This window comes from Enhydra lutris, unplaced genomic scaffold, assembly GCF_002288905.1.
Source record: "Enhydra lutris kenyoni isolate GAN:26980312 unplaced genomic scaffold, ASM228890v2 scaffoldscaffold46, whole genome shotgun sequence".
In the NCBI taxonomy this organism is placed as follows: domain Eukaryota; kingdom Metazoa; phylum Chordata; class Mammalia; order Carnivora; family Mustelidae; genus Enhydra; species Enhydra lutris.
The window spans coordinates 12,825,332-12,850,189 of record NW_019154130.1 but is presented as its reverse complement, the minus strand read 5'-3'; the positions used below and the strand labels follow the sequence as shown (position 1 = coordinate 12,850,189).

At 46.0% G+C, this 24,858-nt stretch overlaps 1 protein-coding gene across 1 annotated transcript in view; it reads left to right on the top strand.

The window, feature by feature from the left end:
* The window catches only part of LOC111156475 (kinase suppressor of ras 2), a 390,957-nt gene that overhangs the window by 70,923 nt on the left and 295,176 nt on the right, over positions 1 to 24,858 (top strand). The window contains exons 2-3 of the mRNA XM_022517399.1: positions 14,201 to 14,341; positions 18,287 to 18,437. Coding sequence (XP_022373107.1) covers positions 14,201 to 14,341; positions 18,287 to 18,437 — 292 coding nt within the window. The remainder of the gene's footprint in view (positions 1 to 14,200; positions 14,342 to 18,286; positions 18,438 to 24,858) is intronic.

Below are 24,858 nucleotides of genomic sequence, written 5' to 3'. Positions count from 1 at the left end.
TGCTATATTAAATATTTATGTAATTCTAGTTCATTTTGATTTCCCTGTACATCGCCACATGTGCTGAGTGCCTGGTCTATCGAGCAGTGTGGGACTGGGCAGAACAGGTTTCCATGGTCAAAAGGAAGAATTTGCCCAAAGAGATTTACTTTTAGTGCATATGTGTTTTGTGGGTTTTTTTTCCCTGATATGTCTGGTCTTTATTTCTGGGATCTTAGTTCTACTTTTCCTATAGTTCGGGCAGTGTATAATAAGGCAACGTATTGCTTAGGCAGACCCTTCACATATGTTTTTGGTTACTAATGACATTTAGCTTTGTCCCTGCAGCTGTCCAGGGACAACAGACATAGCATCCCAGAACTCCTGCCTGATTCCTCCCCAGCTATGCTGCTTCTAGAGCAATGCCTTCCCCTTCTCCTTCCCTCCTTTCTTCCTCCCCTCCCCTCCCCTGTCTTCCCTTCCCTTCCCTCCCTCCTTTCCTTCTTCCCTTCCTTCCTTTCTCCTTCCTTCTTTCTTTTCCATCTATCTTTGCTACTTGCCAGGAGGTCTCGTGGTTCAAAATGTAGGTACAAAAGTGGGCCCCCACCCTATGAGCTTATGTTTCTCTGCACATCTTGGTCCCTTGTGAATGATTAAGGAGGGGGTCGGGGAGATGGGCAGTGGGAGGTAATTTAGACTGACTGGATTCTCTCCCCTAAAGTCAGCCCTGGACAGAATTCATGTTATTACTTATTACTCTTCACGAAGGCCCTCCTTGTTCCAAAAAGGTTGGGAGTGGTTACACCTGTGGTCACATCTAAGTTTGTCTTAGGGGACCTGCGTCTTATTTTTCTCCCCACGTCTTCTCCTTTTTAGGATTTTTGGTCCTACGTACATCACTTGGAACTGCCCTCTCTGGAATTTCAGCCCCTTAAGACTCATTAATTTAATCAGATCACCTAATTGGCACTGCAGTGGTAATGAGTGATTTAAGAAAAAAAAGTGAAGCCAGTGGTTCTGGACTTTTTGCCTTTGTCAGAACTATCTGGGGACCTTGTTTAAAAGAAATGAGAAGCCCCCTCGTCCCCAAGAGCATTGGACTCCGCATGTGTGGGTTGGGGGGAGCGGGGACTCTGAATATGTTTTTTTTTTTTTTTTAGATTTTATTTTTTTTATAAACATATATTTTTATCCCCAGGGGTACAGGTCTGTGAATCACCAGGTTTACACACTTCACAACGCTCCTCCCCTCCCACCCCCCCCCCCAATGCCCACACCCCCCCCCCCCCCCCGCCAACCCCCCTCCCCCCATCATGAATATGTTTTTTTAACACCGTCCTGAGGGGTTTCTGCTGCAAGCTGCCTTGGACCACTTGAAGGTGTGGTGTGGAAATAAGGAATGGGACAGGCTCCGGCGGGCGCGGGGACTATCTCTGGTCCTGCCTGTTTTCCATGTGACTTTCAGGCAAGTTGCATTGTTACTGTGCGCTTCCTGTTTCTCACCTTCATAATGGGGATAATTGGGCTCTCAGCCCTTTGTGTGTGTATGTAATCAACTTAGCACAGTGCTTGGCACATAGTAAGTGCTCAGTAAAACCTAGCTAAGATTATGTTTATGACTTTATTACTGTATGATAGCGTACTGATGACAGCATCATTGTAGTGAAACAGGCACAGGCTGGCATTTAAGAAGGACCAACAAATGTCAGTTTTATCATTAGAAATACATACTATATGCATATACTATACATACTGTTATATTTCTAATTATATGATGTATTATATGTCTATGAACTATGATTTATGTACAAATATATATTATACAGTATATAGATACACTACTGTATTCTAGAGTGTTCTGTTATAGCATAAATATTAAAATTGTAATAATGACCACGTGAGAAAGTTGCCAGTGGGCCTGGCATCTAGTAAGTGCTCACTAAATCAGTGAAGTTGCCTCCATTGTTTGTCATATTCGTTAGTAATAATAACGGAAAGAAAAGGAAAGCCACCAGCAGCCTTGAGGGCTTTACCCCCAAGCAGGGCATTTTCCCCTGAAGACGGAGTAGGCATGGTTCCAGCATTCCTGGGGGACCACCCACACTGGTAGTGGGTCCTGTCTGCTTTGGACTGAGGGATGCCGCCACCCTAAGGGATCTGGGGTAGGAAGAGAAGGATGGGTGCCCTATCCCAGGCCTCCAGCCCTCAGCAGCGAATTTGCCTGCGGATGCAAATCCGCCAGTTACTTGAGACGTTAGCGAGTCAAATCATTCTCTCCCCTGTCAGCTGGCCCCGTGAGCGCAGCGCCAGGGATGTTATGACAATGGTCTCCCTGGCAACCGCGGGAAGGCGTTGGGCGTCTGGCTGGGCCCCGCAGCAGCCCAGGGAACGCAGAGCCTTGGCCGCAGAGCCGGGTTGGGAGGGGGGGAGCGGTTCTGAACAAGCAGCACCCTCTGGAAAAGGGGTTGGGACTTCCTGGGAGAGGCCTGGCCCCTCCAGCCCCCGCCAAACCCCGTTGAACCACCCAGAAAAATGTCCCGGGGACTGACTGTGTGCCAGACACGGCTCTGCACGCTGGAGGCCAAGCCTGTGGTGCTCTTTGGAGCTGGCATTCTGATGGGGGTGTGTGTGTGTGTGTGATGGTGCTGATGGGGGGCGTAACCATGGAAACCAATCAACAAGATCATTTGTGGGCTAAGGATAAGTGCTACAGAGGAAGAAAGCAGGGTGGTGTGATGGTGACACGGGGTGGGGGGGTGGCGGCGGTTGGGAAGGGGTGGCACCCGAACGGTAGGAAAGTGCCATTTGTGCCTGCAGCTGGAGGAGAGAGCTCTGGGCAGTGAGAAGAGCACAGAGGCGGGGACGCTGTGGGTTCGCGGCTTCAGCTCTCTGCTGCGAGCCGGTGCCTGTTTGCCAGAAGGCAGCGATAGTGGGGTGTTTGCTGACAGGCAGCCCTGAGGGGGGACAGGGTGCTGTGGAGTCTGCCTCTTCATCCGTGGGATTTTAAGGCCAGTTATGCTGCATTTCGGAGCCTCAGTTTCCTTATGTGTAAAATGGGTGGGAGCCGAGATGCTCCCCTAGACATGGCCATGTGGTTTACAGGAGAGACGATGTTCTTTCTTCCTTTCCTCTCATTCTTTGTTTCTTTCTTTTTTTTAAAAAATAGCACCTAAGGGGCACTTGGCTGGCTCAGTCCAAAGAGCATGTGACTCTTGATCTTGGGGTCCTGAGTTCCAGCCCATAGTGGGTGTAGAGAGTACTTAAAACAAATTAAACAAAGCAAAGTAGCACCTAAACAGTGATGGCTTGGGGCTAAGCAAACCCAACCCCAGGGGTTTGCCCACGGGTCCTGGGGTTTATCTTGGTTTAGAGTCTAAGTGAAAAGTTCCCCATTTCACATTAGAGATTTCAGACATGATTATTTATAGCTCAGTCACATGTCTTGACTTTAAACATTTTTTTTGTTGTTTATGCTGCTAAATTTACCATCATGCTAATACGGAGTATGGTAATAAGACACTGAGGGTGCTCACATCCAGGAGGGTCTGAGAAATTTTTCCATCTGCGGTGGAAGGTGCCAGGCTGCCCCCTGGTGTAGAGTTGAAGAACTACATCCCTCTGTCCCCTCTCTCAAGACTTCTGGGATCCTTCCCACCCCAGGGGCCCAGAGTCCTTATTTTGCACCCAGGCTGGGCAAGGCGAGGGCAGGTGGTGGACTCAGCATGGCTGTGCTATTTCCGGGAGCCCCGTGTTTCTTCCCTTGAAGGTGGACCCTTTGGACATTTTGCGGTTCAGTTCTGCGTGGACTTGAATTGAGGGTGACCTAAAAATCAATTAGGACACCTGGCAGGGTGAGGACATACAAAGACGCATTCCAACTGTGCTTCTCAACCTTGACCTGTAGGCTGTTTGGGTTCTCTGCTTCTGCAGAGAGCTATCGCTAAGAGGGCACATGACTTGGTAATCGGACCCTGAGTTTAAATACTGACCTGGTGTTGCTTTAGTCCAGTGAGCTCGGGCAGGATTCCAACGGCCCTGAACCTCGGTTTCCCATCTGCAGCATGCCCATAACAAGCTAACACCGACTTCAGCATTGCTGTGGTGCTCTTAAAGGCAGTATCCTTGGAAGGTTATTTAGTGATGTAGGGGGATTCAGGTTCCTCGCTGAAATTGTCTGAGTGTGGAAGTCAGTGCCTATCCTGCCTTCTGGGGGGAGGAATCAGCTTTTTTGTTTTCCTGGTACTTTGTAGCCAATGCTTTTGTAGATAGGATAAAGTGATTTAGTGGAAAACGAAGGGGCCCGAAATATCCAAACAAAATACAAGCCTCACTTTGAAGGTATTAGCTTCAGTGGACAGAAAAGCACTCAAATAGCTCTCCAGGTAACTAAATGCTCTTGGTTTCTGTACTCAGCTGGGGGAGCCTCGCCTTCACAGCCTTCAGAGCACATGTTTTCAGGCCACTAGCAGAGCTGAAGAGCCCTGCCCTAGGACGTGTAATTGATTTCATATCCCTCGCTCTTGAACCCCAAAACACACACATACATGCGCTTGGGACGCACACGTGTGTACACACACACAGAGTAAATGAATGAATGGCAGGCCTTGCTTCTCCTAGAATAAACACAGAACTCCCATCATTACCATCCTGTGATCATGGCAAGTTGCTGTCTACGAGACCGTTCTCTTCATTTTGTATCCTTGGGGCTGGTGCTGAAGCCTGGCTGCCCTTCCATTCTGACTCCTCTCATCTGGCCTCTTGAGTCGTGTTGGCACATCAGTCTCGTCTGCTCCACTGGGAGCCCCTGCAGGCCTGGCTGGGGGCAGACAGCTCTTTGAATTCCCGGGGCCCTAGACAGGGTGTTGTCCCTCGGAGCCATGCAGTGAATGCTTGCGGCCCACAGGAGCCCACCGCCCTGGAAGGGGGCTGCTCGCCCAGGTGCCACACTGGCTTCCAGAACTAGGTTTCTGCCCCGATTTTATTGTCCAAGGATCCTGATGCTTAAGCTTGTCAGAGAAACAAACTGCTTTCATTCCATAATTTAGACTGTAGATGGGTGTTTCTCCCCTGCCTGCCTCTCAGTGTCATTGGAGTGCAAGTGTTTTTATGAATTCTTGGGGCTTCCCCAGATTCACTGAACCAGGCTTCCTAAGGGATGGGCCTGGAAAGTTGATTTTTGAACAGACACCTCCAGATGATATTTATGGTCAGGGAATGGGGGAAAGAGGAAGCTTATATGTAAAATTATCTGATACCTCGGAGAGCAGCTAAAGCTCTATGGCCCTCAGTCTCCTCATCTGTAAAATGGGCATATCTCTGGGGTTGCAAAGGTTAAATGAAATAATGTGTATGAAATGTTTAGCAGAATACCTGGTATTTTATATATATATATATATATAGAGAGAGAGAGAGAGAGAGAGAGAGAGAGAGTATTTATATAGAGTATTATATATAAATACTCTATATAAAATACTATATATATAATACTATATATATACTTACTATATAAAATGTATACTAAGTATAACATGTAGTATATAAGTTATATATAGTTTAGTTATATATAATTGTCAAATGTATGATATAGGGTTATACAGAAAATTTTATATACAAACTTAATGAAATGGTTGACACTGTATGTGCCATATATATACACCAAAGTATTGCTTAAGTGCCTTAAACACATGATTTCCTGTAATCTTCACATATGTGGTGTCTAATCGAACCATTCCCAGCTAGCATTGTTGCATGGATTAAAAATGAACTGCAGTGAAACTCTAGAACTTATTTAATGAAGTGGCTGACATCGGCCATTGTCCCACATGTTTTTATTGTTGGTAAGTGTCTGATTTTCATGAGGTTTATAACTAGTTATCCTATAAGCGATTCAAGCTTAAGAAAAAATGATAAGATATACATGCCCAGAAATAAGCAAATACATCTCACCTACGATAGCCCGGAGATGGAATTTAACTTTTTCTGAACTTTGTTTTTTTTTTTTTTTTTTTAAGATTTTATTTATTTATTTGACAGAGAACGAGGGATCACAAGTACATAGAGGCAGGCAGAGAGAGAGGGGGAAGCAGACTCCCTGGTGAGCAGAGAGCCCGATGCAGGGCTCGATCTCAGGACCCTGGGATCATGACCTGAGACGAAGGCAGAGGCTTAACCCACTGAGCCACCCAAGCGCCCCTTTTCTGAACTTTAAATGGGGCCAGTAATTGGACCTACATCATCATGTCCCTGTGCAGACTAAAGACGATTCGTAAGAAGTGTTTTGCAGCACTTGGCTCGGGGAGAAGCCCTGTTGGCCAACAGCTGCAATTATCTGATGCCAACAATCCTGGGGACCCGGTGGGGGAAGCGGCTGATTCCCAGAGGAATGCATCCCATTTGGGAAGTATTGCTCGACTAATGCCTAGTCCAGCTTCACACTCGGGGCAGGTTTCTGGGGTTTTCCCTGCTCGGATTAGCTGTGCTCTTGTCCCAAAAAGTGACTCTTGTTCCTTTTTTGCCTTGAGGGGCCGCCCTGGTCCTGTAGCTTCCCTCCCGGCCTCTCTTCCCTACTCCATCTGCTTCCTGAACCCGTCTCTGTCTCCCTTGTTCCTAATGCATCGTAGTGGGGGTGCCCCTTGATTCTTGGCCTCGGGCAGATGTAGGTCCAGTCTCGGGGTAATGCTGAAAACACCTCCCAGAATTCAAGCATTCCTTCCACAGCCAGGACACGGTGCTTGCGTCGGAAGAGGGCTCAGCCTGCCTTCTGCACAGACAGCATCTCCTGTGATGTCTCAGCAGGCCTGTGAGGAAAGGCGGTATATGCCCATTTTACAGATGAGACAGTAGAGTCTCAGGGAGCGAACATGAATCACCAAAGCCTCGGAACTGGAGTTTAGAAACTCACTTCTCCCATAATACCTGGAAGCCTTTCCAAGATGAGTGAGGGGTCCACGACCGACTTTGGATTTCCAGTTCAGTGGGAAGGACCCGTGAGCATCTCAGTGCAGCATCCTGGTAAAGGGAGAGAGGTTTGGGCTCCTGCCTTGACTCCCCAACTTCAATAGTTTTGTGGATCTGGGTTCGTGATTTAACCTCTTGCCACCTCAGTGTTATCGTTCGTAGAATGGGCTCAGAATGCCCTCCTCACAGCACCGCTGCATGGATTAAAACTGAGCAGACACATTCAAAGCACTTATCCCACTGGGTCAGGCTCACTCAAGCATTTAGTAAATGGTGGCTTCTCTCGTGGCTGTTCTTCCTGAAAAATGCTCTGTCATAGCCGACATAGATGCCCCCAGCAGACATCACAGAACTGCTCACATCATGGGCTTTTGACCCTGGAATCAAAGGAATCCCTCATGCAGAAGATTAAAAGCAATGAGTTAGATCGGGAAAGAAGGGAAAGATGCTTGAGGCTTGCAACTGGATGAAAAAAGTAAGATTCAATTTATGTGGGGAAAAAAAAAACCAACCCTACACATCAACTATGTTGCAGAGTTTACACGCGCCCCCCCCCCCCCATATGCACCCACAAGTATGGACGTGCAGAGAGGCATAGAAGAAGGTCAAGCTAGTCTCAGTGGTTACCTCCGTTATGTCCAGGGAGAAGAGGAGTGCACAGAGGGAACTTTGACCTTATCCAAAATGGTCTGGCTTTTTCCACAAGGAAAAGATACACATGTGCTTGTTAAATAATTAACATTAAATTAAATCTATCCTTTCTGCAATATTGTGGCCTTGGAATCAGGTTGGGTTTGCATCTTAGCTCTCTACTTAACTAGCTGTGAGAATGTGAACAAAAGGTTTAACTTCTCTGTGCCTAATTTCTCCATTCGTGAAATGTCAATCGTAACAGTGTCTAGCCCCTGGGGGTTTGTGGCTATATCGACATGAAGTGTTCAATAATGGTACCTTTATTTCTATTATTGTTCTTATTTTGTGGATGCTTCCAAATCTGGAAAGGGCTCCTCAACCCTTTAAGATATCCAGTGTCTTCATTATTAGCCCATTATAATTAAAGAAAAAACCGTGGTAAGTGTTATAACGGAGTTAAGTAAAAAATACAATGCCAGGGGAGGTTTGATAAAGACTTGCTGGAGAAGGTGACGTTTGAGATGAACTTTGGAGAAAAAGTCAGATTTCTCGGAGTTGATGGGATGGTGTGTGGGTCAGCTGTGCGTCCTAGTAATGCAGCGTAATGACCAACCATAAAACCTTAGTTGCAGGGGCACCTGGGTGGCTCAGTGGGTTGAGCCACTGCTTTCGGCTCAGGTCATGATCTCAGGGTCCTGGGATCGAGTCCCGCATCGGGCTCTCTGCTCCGCGGGGAGCCTGTTTCCTCCTCTCTCTCTCTCTCTCTCTCTCTGCTTGCCTCTCTGTCCACTTGTGATCTCTCTCTGTCAAATAAATAAAATATTTGGGAAAAAAAAAAGGAGGTTAATTTTAGAGAGAAAAATTCTATTTAAAAAACAAAACAAAACAAATCCTTAGTTGCAGACAACGTGAACATTGGTTGACCATGCGTCTGGGGATCAGTCGCCGATTCCCGGCTCTTCTGATCTTGGCTGGGCTCACTCACGGCCAATAACCAGGTAGCAATAGGCTGTTGTCTGACATGAGAAGGCTGGCTCTGTCTGGGATGTCGGGGAAGACCTGGCTTTGCTCTACATGGTCCTTCCTCCTTCAGTGGATTAACTGACTAGCCCGGACACATTCTCACGGACATGGCTGATCCAAGGCAGCAAGTAGAACCAGGCAAAGCCTTTTTCTATTGGCTGAGGCAAGACATTTCCGGTTGGAGGGTTGTGGGCATCGACTCTGCCTTGTTTGTGAGTGAATTCTTTTTTTTTTTTTTTTTAAAGATTTTATTTGTTTGACAGGCAGAGATCACAAGTAGGCAGAGAAGCCGGCAGAGAGAGGAGGAAGCAGGCTCCCACCAAGCAGAGAGCCCGATGCGGGGTTCGATCCCAGGACCCTGAGATCATGACCTGAGCTGAAGGCAGAGGCTTTAACCCACTGAGCCACCCAGGCGCCCCTTGTGAGTGAATTCTGAAGGCACAAAAGGGTATGGGTGCAGGAGGTGTAGAGGAATCAGGGCATCTTTACAGCCAACCACATGTGGCTACGGAAAGCACTTTTAGATGGGGGAACCTGGGCAAAATCATAGAAGGGGCACATTTCAGGTGATGTGTTCAGGGCATCACACAGAAAAGAAAGAGGCAAGGGAGGAGAAATGGACTACAGCTGAGCCCTGAATAACGTCTGAGTCTGAATGATATCCTATAGAACAGCGTTTCCCCAACTCATAAGTTTGACACCACGACCGCACTTTTTGCCGTGTCTGTGTATGTTCTTGAAACCGACTCAATTCTTCAAAACACACATTTATTTAAATACAAACCTTATGCGGGGCGCCTGGGTGGCTCAGTGGGTTAAAGCCTCTGCCTTCGGCTCAGGTTGTGATCCCAAGGTCCTGGGATCAAGCCCCGCATTGGGCTCTCTGCTCAGTGGGGAGCCTGCTTCCCTTCCTCTCTCTGCCTGCCTCTCCGCCTACTTGTGATCTATCTGTCAAATAAATAAATAAAATCTTAAAAAAAAATACAAACCTTATGCAACTATTGTAATGGAAAACTAGTATCACTTGCCATGAATGGAAGGCAATCAAGAAAATTAACACAATAAAAACAGTAGTATCACAAGACACCTGCGTGGCTCAGTCGGTTAAGTGTCTGCCTTCTGCTCAGGTCATGATCTCCGGGGTCCTGGGATGGGGTCTTGCATTGAGCTTCTTGCTCAGCAGGGAGCCTGCTTCTCCCTCTGCCTGCCCCTCCCCACTGCTTGTGCTCTCCCTCTTTCTGACAAATAATAAATAAAATCTTTAAAAAACAACAACAGGCAAACCAGAAAAACCCCATGGTCATTGCATCGCACTCACTATCGTTACCTGTCCAAGGCTATGAGTCTGTGTCCTGCTCTCTGTTATAGAGAGAGATCAGCACATGCTAGGTGTTAAAGACATAGCATCACTGGACAGAAACCGTCTCCTTGATATAACGCATTGTCACTCAGTGCCATACCTCCAGTGATCAGTGTGACCCATACTTGGGAGATCTGCCCTTCAAGAGTGGGTGTTTGAGCAGGGTCATGGCATGGCTCCTTGGCCCCATCCAGCCTCAGTCCGGTTTTGCAGTCTTCTGTGATAATGAATGCTTAATCAAAAGTGGGAGAGACTGGGCACTTAGTTGGCTCAGTCAGTGGAGCGTGTGACTCTTGATCTCGGGGTTGTGAGTTCAAGACCCACATTGGGTGTAGAGCATACTTAAATAAATTAAGACTTTAAAAAAAAAGGTTTGAGAGATAGGATGTCACTGGCTCTCTTTGACAGTGCTTGCTTTCTTCCTTCCTTCCTTCAAGAAACTACATTGTTTTTGTTGTTTTTTTATTTATGTCAAGAAACCACATTCTTGGGGCACCTGGGTGGCTCAGTGGGTTAAAGTCTCTGCCTCCGGCTCGGGTCATGATCCCAGGGTCCTCGGATCGAGCCCCACATTGGGTTCTCTGCTCTACAGGGAGCCTGCTTCCCTTCCTCCCTCTCTCTCTGCCTGCCTCTCTGCCTACTTGTGATCTCTGTCTGTCAAATAAATAAATAAAATCTTTAAAAAAAAGCCGCATTCTTATTTCTTTTACCATATTTGAAATCCAACACGGGCCTATATAGCATAAAATAATAAACAGAAAAACTTGATTTATTTAGATGAAAAGCTTGAGGAAGGTCAGTTAGCAGAAATCCCAAATTTATAGATATTGTTAATAAAATAAGCATGTATTCCTTTTAAGCAATTTCTGTAAGTTGGTTCGATTTAAATCCTATGAATTTCAGAATCAGGATTTAAATAATGAGTCAGGAAGACAGTTTTTAGTTTAATCCAACTTAAAAGTATTTCTTTGCAGTGTAACTGTACATTTTAAACGTTGGAGAAAGGATACATTTGTTAAGGAATATATATTTTGACACAGATTAACTTTATCAGCTAAGACTTACACATTTCACAGTGTACTCTTCTATTTTTTTTTTTTAAGATTTTATTTATTTGACGGAGATCACAAGTAGGCAGAGAGGCAGGCAGAGAGAGAGAGGAGGAAGCAGGCTCCCCGCCGAGCAGAGAGCCCGATGCGGGGCTCGATCCCAGGACTCTGAGATCATGACCTGAGCCGAAGGCAGAGGCTTTAACCCACTGAGCCACCCAGGCGCCCCTTCTCTTCTATTTTTGCATTTACTAATAAGCCCTCGATTTAAATCAGTGCAAAAGGAAGCAAGTCCGCTGGGCACACTTACTGTGAGTAAGAGATGGCACGATCTCAGGGTCTGAGAGATTCATTTTGCTGTTAATTGCCGCAGTTTCTTTTCTGCACGGTGAAGGAAGTTAGAATTCTGAGATCTCCTCTGTCCTCGAACTTACTAGAATTGATAGAGAGAGTGGTAACTGCTGGAGACAGGTTTCATAGCAAAATCTACTTTTTTTTTTTTTTTGCTTTTAAATTCATAATGTACTTTTAAAAAAAATTAAATTAAATTAAATTTTTTTTTCAGTGTTCCAAAATTCATTTTTTTATGCACCACATGAAAGTTTATATAGGATTCTGTCCTATGGATGGGCTGGAATTCATTCATACTTAATTTTTGGGTTAATGTAACTTTTTATTTTTTTAAATATTTTATTTATTTATTTGAGAGAGAGCCGGGGTGGGGAGGGCAGAATGAGAGCGAGAGAGAAGATCTCAAGCTGGTTCCATGCTGAGCACAGAACCCCACGTGGCATGGATCTCACCACCTGGAGATCACGACCTGAGCTGAAGCCAAGAGTCAGATACTTAACCAACTGCGTCCCTAGGCACCCCTCGGTTAACGTGCCTTTTTAAACCTTGTTTTCCAGAATTTATTTATTTTATTTATTAGATTTTATTTATTTATTTGACAGACAGAGATCACAAGTAGGCAGAGAGGCAGGCAGAGAGAGAGAGAGGGAAGTAGGCTCCCCGCTGAGCAGAGAGCCCAATGTGGGGCTCGATCCCAGGACCCTGAGATCATGACCTGAGCCGAAGGCAGAGGCTTTAACCCACTGAGCCACCCAGGTGCTCCCAGAATTTATTTTTAAGTCATCTCCACATCCAACATGGGGCTCAAATCCACAACCCCGAGATCAAGAGCCATGTGCCCCACCGACTGAGACAGCCAGGCGCCCCCAATACACACAGAGTTTTAAAAATACAAATGTAATCACAGTATATGCTGTCTTTGCAGATTGCTTTTTCACAGAAGATGAAAATCTTGGAGATTTTCCCAACTCAATATGTATCAGTCTACCTTTTCAAGTTTTTTAAAATTATTGTGCTGCGGTAATGAGCCAGCCTTTATCCCATGTACACACACAAATAAGTCTTTTTTAGGATGGTGTCCTAAAAGTGAGAATATTAAAATGTTGAGATAAAAATCGGATTGCTCACCAGTGGCATTCTCAATTCTCAATGGTTTCTCTCATTCTTGCTGACACTGGATAGCATCAGTGATAAAGAAACGTTGCCACGCCCATCTGAACATTTTCCCATTAATAAGCAGATTATATATATATATCTTGTGTTTTCTAATTTTGTTGTAGAGAAGCAAATAGAAAAAAATCTCTATCAATAATCTTAATATTTATTAATAATCTTAAAGCAAATAGAAAAAAATCTCTATCAGTAATCTTAATATTTATTAATAATCTTAATTATAATAATTCTTAATCTGAGTTATCTTCATCACCTATAATCTTACTCTCAGAAATAGCTACTGCTCATATTTTGTTATATACCCTCCCAAGGTTTTTTCTGTGCATCTGTACACATATAGTTTTATAAATTTTTAGTGCATTATTTGCACATTATATTATACATATTTTATACATTATTTTCAATGATATGCCATCATATAGATATATTTGTAATGTACTACATCATCCCCTATTGCGGAAGGTTTGGGTGGTTCTCCGCTTTTTCGTGGCTAGTTTCGATTTAGAGCAAAGCTTTGTGAATATTCTTAATTATCTCTTTAGGATAAAACCCTACAGCAACACTGTCCTTAGAAATAAATTGTAAGTGACAGATGTGTGCCAGATGTTGTTAGTTTTTACAGAACTAGTTTTCCTTTCTCGTGTCATGGCATCTCTGCATAGCATGAGTTCATGTCCATCTCATTGTAAAAGTATTTGTGGATTTGTGAATATTTGCATGCGAGTTCAGATTCATGGAGTACAAAAGGATTTCTGTGAAATGTTTCTCTGCTGTACTTTTCATCTCCATGACTTATTTCTTTTACAACCGGAAGCTTATACCTCTTACACCCGAAAACTACAGCCTTGGGAATAGGGTCAATACCTTTGTAATAACTTGATGTGGTGACAAATGTCATTGTGCTTCTCTGCTGCTGGTAGTGAGCCCTGCATCGAGTATATAATCGTTGAATTCCCAGGTTGTACGCTTGACGCTAATATAATACAGTGTGTTCACGCTACTTCAAGTACAAATTAAAAAAAGTAAGAAACAAAAAATGTTTCTTCCACACCTCTTCCCCACGTCCCTCTTCCCTTTCCTAGATTATTAGAAATCCTCCCAGAGAATGGCTGCATTTACAAAGATACATAAACGTAGACATTGACATCGCCCGCACGCCTGATAAACGTAGACATTGACATCGCCCGCACGCCTGGAGAGTATTTCTATGTAACAATGTATCTTGGACATGGTTCTGTACGGGTACATAGCGCTCTTCCATATTTTGTTATAGCTGCCTAGCGCTCCCTTGTGTAAAATTCCCTGGATAGATGAGTCTCCTGTTGATGGACTCTCAAGATGTTTTCAGTCTTTTGCCATTGCCAGGAGAACTGGAAGAAATATTCTTTTACAGTCATCTGGCCCACTGTGGCATCTGTAGGGGAGTTCCTAGAAGCGGAGTCCTTGGGTCCAAGAATCTGTGCAGTGGACATGTACATGACTGTAGCCAAAAGTCCCCCCCCCCCCCGAAAAAGTGGTACCTTTTGCCTGCCTCTCCTCCCTGCAGTTAAATCCATCTTTAGAACAGGCTTTGGATGGGGTTCGGGCAGGGAGGGGGCCGTAGGGAGGTTCTTGCTTCTCCTCCCGTGGCTATGCCTCTGAGACCCGCTCTCTGTCCTCATCTGTGTCTCCACAGAGCAAGCTGGTGAAGTACTTCAGCCGTCAGCTGTCCTGCAAAAAGAAGGTGGCCCTTCAGGAACGCAACGCTGAGCTGGACGGCTTCCCCCAGCTCCGCCACTGGTTCCGGATCGTCGATGTGCGCAAGGAAGTCTTGGAGGTGACCAGAGACGGCCCCCTGCCCCCTGCCCCTGATCGGACAGAAACCAGTGTGTTTTTGCCTGTGCCTGGCACATAGTAGGCCCTCAAAAAAAATGTGTTGGATGAAGGCAGAGAGGATCTCTGATGCTGTCCAAGTGGGTTGTTAAGAGCGTGGTTGTACGCTCAGCCCCATCTTCCTCCAGCTCTGCTACTCATTAGCTCAGTCACCTCGGCTGAGTCACATTACCTTTTAGAATGGGTCTGTCCAGCAGAACTTCTGCGGTGATGCAGATATTTTGTATCTGTGCCCTCTGATGCATTGGCCTCCAATCCCAGGGAGCCCTTGAGTGTTTGGATTGTGATTAGTGCCTGGGGCTGATGGATGGAATTTTTACTTATATTTAATGTTAATGAATGTGGCTGGTGGCCACCATAGTGGGCACTGCGGACTGAGGGTATTAGTTTTCTCATCTGTTTTTATTTTATTTTATTTTATCATTTTATTTTATTTTATTTTACTTTATTTTATTTTTTCAGTGTTCCAAGATTCATTGTTTATGCATCACACCCAGTGCTCTAGGCAATACGTGCCCTCCTTAATACCCACCACCAGGCTCACCCAATCCCCCACTCCCCTCCCCTCCAAAATCCTCAGTTTGTTTCTCAGAGTCCGCAGTCTCTCATAGTTCGTCTCCCCCTCCAATTTCCCCCAACTCACTTCTCCGCTCCATTTCCGCTGTCCTCTGTGTTACTGTTTATGCTCCACAAGTAAGTGAAACCATATGATAATTGACTCTCTTTGCTTGACTGATTTCCCTCAGCATAATCTCCTCTAGTCCCGTCCATATTGATACAAAAGTTGGGAATTCATCCTTTCTGATGGAGGGAGGCATAATACTCCATTGTATAGTTTTCTCATCTGTTAATGGGGGTAATGATCGCCTCCTCTTCTGAAGTGGCTAGAATGACAAAATGCAATGATCCATCCAAAATGTTCCACGCAGTCTGGCACCTGATAGCATTCGGCAAATGTCAGCTTGTTCTTACTGTTGAAAGCTCTGGAAGTAACCGGAGTGGACCACATCCTTAAAATCTCAAGGGCAAAGAGATTTCCCTACCTTCTTGGATCTCAAGGCCTCACTGTTTCCAGGGACCAGTCCAGGCCTCATAAAAACCGGTCACTGAATATTTGGGGCCAGGAGCTGTCCTAAGGGCTTTATAGCCAGGATCTCAACCATTGAGGCTGTTCAGACCCTCACAATGATCTTTGGAGGTGGGGACAATGATCCCCCTTGTGCAGAGCAAGAATCTGACGCTCCAAGATGAAGCGACTTCCCCTGCTAGGGAGTGGATGCGGCTGACAGGATAAAGCAGCTCAGAAGGACTCTGGGGCAGGTGGGAAGCTCTGTGCTTTCTCCTCCTTTTTCTGTTGCTGGGGACTCGCTGAGCTGGGTAGACAAGGGGGTGCTCCCCTTGCCCGCAGGACCAAGTACCATTTCTCACGGTGCACCCTTCTTCTGGCTTGAAGAGGCCTGGAAGATTGTCTTCCACCTTTTGTCTTTTTCAGCCCTTGACCTCTAATGTGAGCTCGCCTAGAACCCACCAGATGCTGAGCTAGATGGGGGACCCACACGTTCTTCCGTCCCTGCCCCTGCACCGCACACATACGCACTGGATGGTGTATGATTCTATGTTCCTTTATTTCATTCCCAGGATGGAGTTTCCATGTGAATAGCCTTAAAATGAAAGGTCACATATAACTACGGACAGTTCATTTTATTTGCACTGGCCAGTCCCCTTTTTAGAGGCTTTGGGGACTGTTTATTTATCAAGTGTGGTGAATACAGTGACAAAATCTTCTCAGCTAGGGGTTGAAACCTGGCGGCCCCCAAGCTATTCCTTGAATCTGATGCACAGACATTTTTTTGTCTGATACGGTGTTTGCAAAAAAAAAATTTGAGCCAATATTTAGAAGCTTAAAGAGTTTGCATTTAAAAAAAAAAAAACAACCCAGATCTCTGCCTTCTCAAAAAAGCCAAATTTTTGAGCACACTGAGCTGAATTCCCGTCCAGTGGCAGTCACCTGATTTCTGCTGCCCCTTCGGATCCTGCAGGCTCTGGCTAGTTGGCAGTTTTGCTCATTTACCTGGCCTGCAAGTGCCCCAGCTCTGGCTCTTACCTTAGTCTGTTAGAATCCTGAGTCCACCGGCTAGGGAACGCTGAGGTTCCAGCTCTCTGCCTGCAGCTCCCGCCTGCGTCCACCAGAGGGCCCCTTTCCGAGAAGGAACCAGCAGTATGGCCAAGGCTCCCAAGTAACAGCCTGGGTTCAGATTTACTTGCTGTGCATCCCTGGGCAATTGGTCTAACCTCTCTGAATTTTAGTGTCCTAATTACAGACCAATGATGATGATGAAAGTACTACTTTACGGGGTCTTTGTGACATTAAAAGAAAGCCCCCCAAAAACATTTAAAACAGTGCACCATTCATTTCATTTTCGTTTATTGTTATCACTTTATTGAACGGAAGTGAATCTGCTCTGTTAGTCCGGGTTTCTTTAGGCTTTGTCCATTTTTTATGTCGTTATTACTTCTGTGATTTTTTTTCTGTGACCCCAAATTTCAGGGAAATTTGAGCATTTGGAGAGTAAATGATAGAATTGAAATGCGCAAGTGAATTCTGCAGCAAAGAGGAGAAATCTTTCAGGTTGTGAATGAGTCCCTCTAAATGTGATTTGTTTTGTACCTTCAGCTCCTGGACCATCACTTTTCTTAAAGTGGACTTTATTGAGCCATGTGTCCCTATTTGAGAAAAGCCCTAAATGAAATGACTCAAGTGTTGTTTTCTCCTGCTCCCTGCCCTAGTGAGTTGGAAAGGCACTGATCTGGCTTCATGGCCTTTGCCCTGCATCTGTTTTGAGGTGGAGAAAGAAGTTTTCCTCCTTCTGGCTGCCCGTTAAATGTCTGTATTGGGGGTTGGTAAGGGGGGAGGTATCAGATTTTGTTGTAATACACAGATGTGGCCACAAGAGGGCAGAAGTATTCCACAATATTGTCCTAGACTCTCCATCTTTAAGTGTCTAAAATTCTTATTTAAATAATGTGTGTAAAAACATCGAATGCCATTAACTGCTATAAATGAAGTCTCTCTATTATATATATAATATATATATGAATATAGATGCATAATATGCGTAAATGCATAAAGATGCATAAATATCAAAGTCTGACAAATTTCATGGTGTCCCAGGACACACCATTTTGGGAAATGGGGGGCAGGGGGAGTGGTTGCTGCTGGTGGTGAAGGGACATTTGTAGCTGGCAATCCTACCATTTCTGTTCTCAGTCCATCTCTCCAGAGGTGTCCCTGTCCCCACCTCATGCTATACTCCAGTCTTACCACTTTGTCTTAGAATGCACAGCCTTGCCCCGTTGGGCTCAGAAGAAAATCCAGGTTCATTTCCAGCACCGAGCTACCCATAAGGTTCCAACTTACCACCCCTTAGGGTTCCTAAACCCCCAATCTAGACGGGTGTGGCGGGGGAGGACAGCCATCAAGGGACTTGGCCTATCCAGTGTGCTCTGCTCTGAGATCACCCTGTATTGGGGGTAAGCTAAGCTGAGCAGAGGGCCATCCAAAGACAAGGGAATTGGAGACTGCCCATAAGGAGTTCAGGGAGGACATATAATTAACTGCCACCATCTATGGAGTACTGGCTGTGTGCTAACGATAGGGGCTACTTTACAAAGTATGAACACTTAAGACTCCCATTGTACAGGTGAATAAAGTGAGGCTCCCAGAGAGGGTAAGTGACTTGCCCAAGGTAATGAGTGGCCAAGCGGAGATTCAAACCCAGGCCTGTTCCCCCTAGCTACCGCTAGGCGGCAGTGTGGAGGCTCAGCCCGCTCTCACGCCCTTCTGGGCCCCTGAGATACGTTCACCATCCTTCTTTTTCCCTGGCTCTAGGAGATCACCCCCGGCCAGCTGAGTCTGGAGGACCTCTTGGAGATGACAGATGAGCAGGTGTGTGAGACTGTGGAGAAATACGGAGCCAACCGAGAGGAGTGCGCTCGTCTCAATGCTTCCCTGACCTGCCTGCGGAATGTCCACATGTCAGGTGAGCATCAGCCCTGGGGACGGAGGCTCGTCCCCAACACGTCGTCCTTGGTTCCTCCATATTTCTGCACCTGAGCTGCAGGCCAGGATGAGACAGTCAGCTTTGGTTGGTAAATACCAAATTTACCAAATTCCCCAAAGAGGGTAATTCCGAAGCCGGAAGGGGTGAAGGCACCTCTTGGAAGCTCGTGCTCAAGGGAGTGCCGAGCTGGTAGGGCATTTGGTTTTGGATAATAATGGCCCAGATATGGAAATCCGGGTGTGCAGAGCTGATCAGGGTACTGGTACCTTAGACATTCTTAAGTGCCTTTGCATGTTGGGTCCACATCCAGCTAACTTCTTATTTTCTTTACATAAACAATAGACTCTCATTGTAAAATAAAGCAGAAAAATAGATAAAAAGAAAAGAACTATCCTAGGCTCTGCCCTCTAGGGAACCTACCGTTGTCATTTTGGTAAAAAGTTTTGGTGTAAGTCTTCCAGACAGATGGGTATATGAGTCCTATTTTTAAACAATATAATTAGGATTATCCATGCACATTTTGAGACAACCCCCCCCCCCATTAAATAACCTCTGTGACTTGTTTTATCAGTTTGGGATCCAAATTGTTAAAAAAAAAAAATTCAGCTGAATGAGTTGGAGATCAGTTATGAATCTGTCGGAATCCCTTCCAGCACGCAGAGAAGTCGTTTTTATAGGCCAGAGGGTGAGGCATGGGAGTTATTAGCAAAACAAAAGAGAGGGTTGTTTCCTGAGAGGTTAAAACTTCTTAAGTTTGGGTTTGCTGTCTTGTGAGGGTGAAGACTCCTTTTGGAGATTGTTTTGTTTTGTTTTTCTTTTTCACATCATCTTTCTTTGCTCTTTCCCATTAATCGCTCAAACCCCCATTTGCCGCTATTAGCTCCTTTTGAGTCTCCCTGCTTCTCTCTAGCCTCATGATTCCCCCACAAATTCTGGGGCCTTTGTAGCTGGAAGGGATCCGCTCTGCAAACAGGAGCTAAATCTGGTGCATCGGCATGGTTGTTTTGGTTTTCGCCACTAGGTGTCACTGTAGAACCTCAGTCTGGAACAGTGAGGCGGCTGCTTAGCCACAGAAGCCTTTGCTGGGTTCAGCATGGAACATTCAACAGGTATTTCCTGCCTGCTGTGTGCCAGCAGGGCTGGGATGTAGCAGGGAATGAAAGAGAGAACATATTTGAAACAGGTCATTGGCCCGAGTCCCCCGTGCATGCCCTCTGGTAGTCCTTCTTGCTGGCACATTCTTACCAAAGCTACGGTCATCCTCAGAAGAAACCCTGGGTCAGAGGCTATCGTCTCATTGAAGGATGTTGGCAGCATCCCTGGGCTCAGTGATCTGGTGTCGGTATCATCCTCTCTCCTCCCAATCCAAATGTCCCCAGATAGTCCGGTGAAGGTTACCAAGTAGCTTTCCAGAAAGTTTGTATCGATTTCTACCTCTCGCCTCTCCTCCACCCCTGCCCCATGTAATGCTCGGGAGTGAGCACTGAGGTTAGGTTCTTAATTGCTTTTCCGAGTTTATATCTTCCCATCAGAGTTTGGTGAAGTTCTTCTAAGTGGAGCTGGCCTCCCGCTCTGCCCGAAACAGGTGTTTCTGTCCGCCCTCCCGAGGCTGAGCACTCACCCTTGTGACATCCTGGGCTGCGCAAGACCCTGTGAGGGCCTCTAATCTGCTGGTTTTCAGTTTTGGTTGAGATGTACAGAAATGAATCAGATTTACATAGTAACTCTGTACACACACACCCCTACGCACATACACACCTGCAATGAGTCTCATGAAAGAAAGAATTGGCATCAAACTCATTCTTACTATACGTGGTATTTTGCTTTCTTTTCTATTTCATTCCGTATCATTTACCTGATGCTGGTAATGACCCATCACTTTCAGGTCACACCTCACTGGTTGCGAGCCGTGGTTTGAAAGACAGTGATCTCTTTGATCCTCGTGGGGGAAAATTTTTTTCTCTCTACCCTTCTGGGTCCTTAGATGAGGCCACCACCAGATGAACAAGAGGAAACAGAGATTTGCTAACATGCATACCTCCTGTATATGTAGAAGAGCCTTGGGGAAACTGAGTAACTCTTCAGAGTAGCCCTAAGACATCATCTTAAATCACATCTCTAGCTAAAGTCAAAAGAGAGGGTTACATTCACAGGGTCGGGGGGATGCCTTTATGGGAGGTGACCAGGAAAAGCACAATCAACAAGGGGAAGGTGGTTGTACAGAAATCTCTGCCTTCTCCACTGATAGAAGTTTCTAGAGATTTAAGAATCACCCTTCTGATACCGAGTTGGAGACACCCTTATCCATGGAGGTTTCCCTTATCAATGTTAATGTCTTTTACAAAAGTACAACTTCTACTCGGGTACCAGAGCTTCCCCTCTGTCTGCTGTTTCTTCAAAATAATCAGCCTAAAATAGCCCTTCTGCCAAAGGGATATATTCTGGGGTGGCAAATTCCACTCCCCTTCATCCTCCTGCCTCTACCGACCCTTCCTAGGCAGCTCTGATCCCGTCTACAATGTCCTGCTCCATTTCCAGCCTTAGGGCCACGGAACTTTGACAACGGTGGCCAAGTCCTGCACGTTTGTCAAAATCCTATGGCTCTTGGTGCTGAGGTCAGCATGGGGAGCCACTCAACTCAGTGCCATGCATTACGTCGCACAACCCAAGATGTTGGAAGCAAAGAAGCTTGTATGACTGTTTATAAGGAAAGAGGCAGGGGGATAGCTGAGCACAGCCCCTCCGAACAGCAAAATCGGGGGACTTTTAAGCTGCCAGTGCGTGCATATACACAGAGGTGCTTGGCAAAGGACAGTTTGGTCTAGAATTGGGGCAGAAGCCATCCTAAGGTGACAGAGGAGTCCAGCTCTTAGCTGGTTGAAGTCGCAGGCCAGCCTGGGTCAGCTCGTCGGTGCTCTGCCTGCATTTAGTCCCGTGTTTGTGCGCTCAAAGGGGTTTAAATCCTGCAAAAATGACCCAAGCATGGGCAGTAGGTCAATCTTGACTTCTGAAAAAGCACTGGGAGCTTTACTGAGGATTTATTGTCTCTGCTGTGGTCAGACTATGTCCTGGCTTGGGAGTGGTTGTTTTTTTTTATGTTCTTTTGTTCCTGAAAACCATTAACTGTCGAGGTCTATTTTTTTTTTTCCTGCAATTTTAATGCATCCCGGGGAGTTCTGCGAGAAATGTGCTTGTGTGAATAGCGCCGGCCAGGCATCGCCCACAGACCGGCCGGGGTCCTCACGTGACTTCTCTGATGTTGAGAAAGCTGCATCTCGCTTCATTTTTCTGGGGACCCCTAAGCCCGTCTTGTCTGCTCACCCAGCTCCAAGCTTCGCCGGAGTCATACTTTACTTCTGCTTTTCCTGTCTGCGGTGAGGCTGCTCACCACTTTTTTTTTTGCTCATCACATTTTAATTTAAATTTTAACCTTTTGGGAGGAGCGATTTTTTTTTTTTTTTTAAACATGGGTGTCTGTCTCCTCACCAGACCATAAGCTGCAAAAGGGCAAGGATTGGACCTCTTTCTGGTCATCGTTTTATTCCCAGGCCTGATATCAATATCTGATACACTGTAGGGACTTAGTAAACATTCCTGAATTAAAAGAATTTTTTTTAAGTTTTATTTTTTTAAAAGATTTTATTTATTTGACAGAGATCACAAGTAGGCAGAGAGACAGGCAGAGAGGCAGGCAGAGAGAGAGAGGGGGAAGCAGGCTCCCTGCTGAGCAGAGAGCCCGATGAGGGACTCCATCCCAGGACCCTGGGATCATGACCTGAGCCGAAGACAGAGGCTTAACCCACTGAGCCACCCAGGTGCCCCTGGATTAAAAGAATTTTTTAAAAAAGACTTTATTTGAGAGAGAGAGAGCACACAAGCAGGGGAGTCAGCAGAGGGAGAGGGAGAAGCAGACTCCCCCTGAGCAGGGAGCCCAATGCGGGGCTGGATCCCAGGAACCTGGGTTCATGACCCGAGCTGAAAGCAGATGCTTCACTGACTGAGCCACCCAGGCGCCCCAATATTTCTGAATTAATGCACCTTTTTCCACATGTAGCCCATGCAAATCACCAGGGGCTTAAAGTACGTGGTCCTTCTCATGGGTTGCAGAGAAAGCTCAGGATTTGGCTTCGTTTGGAGCCCCAACTGTTCCCATTTCCCCTTCAAGCCTTAACTGTTGGCTAAGTCTGTTAGCTACATAGAATTTTCTGGATCAGGCATGCATTTCACATCTTGCTCTGGGCACCGCGGTCTAGAATTCCCTTTCTCTTTGTTTTCCCAGTGAATCCCTGTTTATCCTTAAGCCCAACCCCTGCCTCCAAGCCTCTGCACTTTGTTGAATGAATGAATGAACGAACAAATGAATGAATGCTCTGCCACCAACTGACCATGTCTTGCAGTGGTTGTCAGTTTCCTGGCCTTCCTCTCTCATCTGACTGTCACCTCCTGTGGGGCAGGTGCAGTTACAAGCCTAGCTTCTGACTCAGGGTTCCCCTGTTGAGGGAAGACTCAAGCTGTTTCCTGTCCTTGCTACTGATCTCCACCAAGGGGAAGCAGTGAGCCATCCTTTTAAATCTTCCCTCAAATACAATCTTTGGTTCCTAGAAGCTTCTGTCTTGGGAGCTGGATGATTCCATCATTTCCTGCCCTACACGTTAACCAAAAATGTTATCCCAAACTAGGGAACACAGTACTGTCTTTCCCATGAGACTGGTTCTTAAGTGTCATCCCATATTTATTTGCCCTGGTAACTCCAGCTCTCACCGGGAGGGCTGGCCTCTTGTACAGTGATGATGTCAGATATTTTAAATTCTGGTGTGGAGCATCTGGGTGGCTCAGTCGGTGAAGCGTCTGCCTTCGGCTCAGGTCATGATCCCAGGGTCCAGGGGTCCAGTCCCATGTCCTGCTCCCTGCACAGCAGGGAGTCTGCTTCTCTCTCTACCCCTCCCCGCTGCTTGGGATCTCTCTCTCTCTCTCAAATAAATAAATGAAATCTTTACAAAAAATTCTGTTGCATACTGGTGACTCAAAGCATGTTTGTTAAACGACTGAAGGAATACAACGTGTGTGGAGAAACTCATGGAAGCAGACGGAGACAAGCAAGCTTTATGCCTGGAGGAAATGTGTACTCTCCGCCTCTCTGTCTCCCTCTTAGAACATTGGGGCACCTTTATTTCAGACGTGTGACTCTAATCTTAGTGTTCTCCCTCGGTTTTGGGGATAGCCTTGTTTCCCAGTGTCCAAGAAGCCCCCAAGTTAGGAAGAAATGAACGCTTCTTCCGTTCTCAGAGCTTGTTAGATCAGCCTTAGCCCGAATCCAAAGAATCCTCAATTGTCCTTTCAACAAGTTCAGGGGACCCCAAAGCCATGATATCGTAACCTTTTCTTGTTATATCAGATGTGTCCTGAAACCAAAAAAATTCGTTTGTTCAACAAAATTTGTCAAATGCCTGCAATATGTCAGGTACCGGTCTGATCTCTGAAAATGCGTGCTCAGACGTCTGTCCTCAGGGCTCTCCATTCTAGCGGGGGTGGGGGAGACAGATGTTGTGTTATAATCATAGTAAACAAGTGCATTGTGAAGTATGTTAGAATAAGTGCAGTGGGGGGAAGAAAAAGAAAAGTGGAGCAGTCTCGGAGGGATGGCAGTGCCCCCTGGGAATGGGGGGAGGTTGTCCTGCTAAATAGTGTGGTCAGGGCAGGCCTCCATCCTCTTCAGTTTTCCTTTCTGCTTTCCCCTTATTAAGCCTTCACTGTTTGCTAACGGTATGGAATCTGGTTAAACTCCGGTTCTGCCAAGTCCTGGGCCTACCACCTCTCAGCGATGTGATTTCCAGTATGGCATTTCACGATTCTGAGCTTAGCTTCCTAAGCAGTGGGATGAAGATGATGATGATTTCTACCCATTGGTTGTTGGAAGGGTTACAGGAGATGGTACAGGCAAAGCACAGGGCCTGACTTGGATTAGGTACATCACGAGTCTTACTGTTACTGTTGCTGTCATGATCATCATTAGCACCATCCCTACCCCATCCTGCACTCGCCGTCACCACCCTTGCCGCTGAAGTTCTGTCACCATCACTACCACATCATCACCACCGTCATCGTCACTATCATCATTATCACCACCATCCATACCGTCACCATCGCCATCACCACCATCACCATCACCATCACCACCATCACCACCACCGTCAACACCATCAACACCAACATCATCACCACTATCATTGTCAATGTCATTATCATTATCATTATCAGCACCATTCCTACCATCACCATCACCATCACTACCGTCCACGCCATTGCCATCGTTATCATTATCACCACCACCATCACCACCACCACCACCACGATCAACACCATCAACACCAATATCATCACCATCACCATCACCATCACT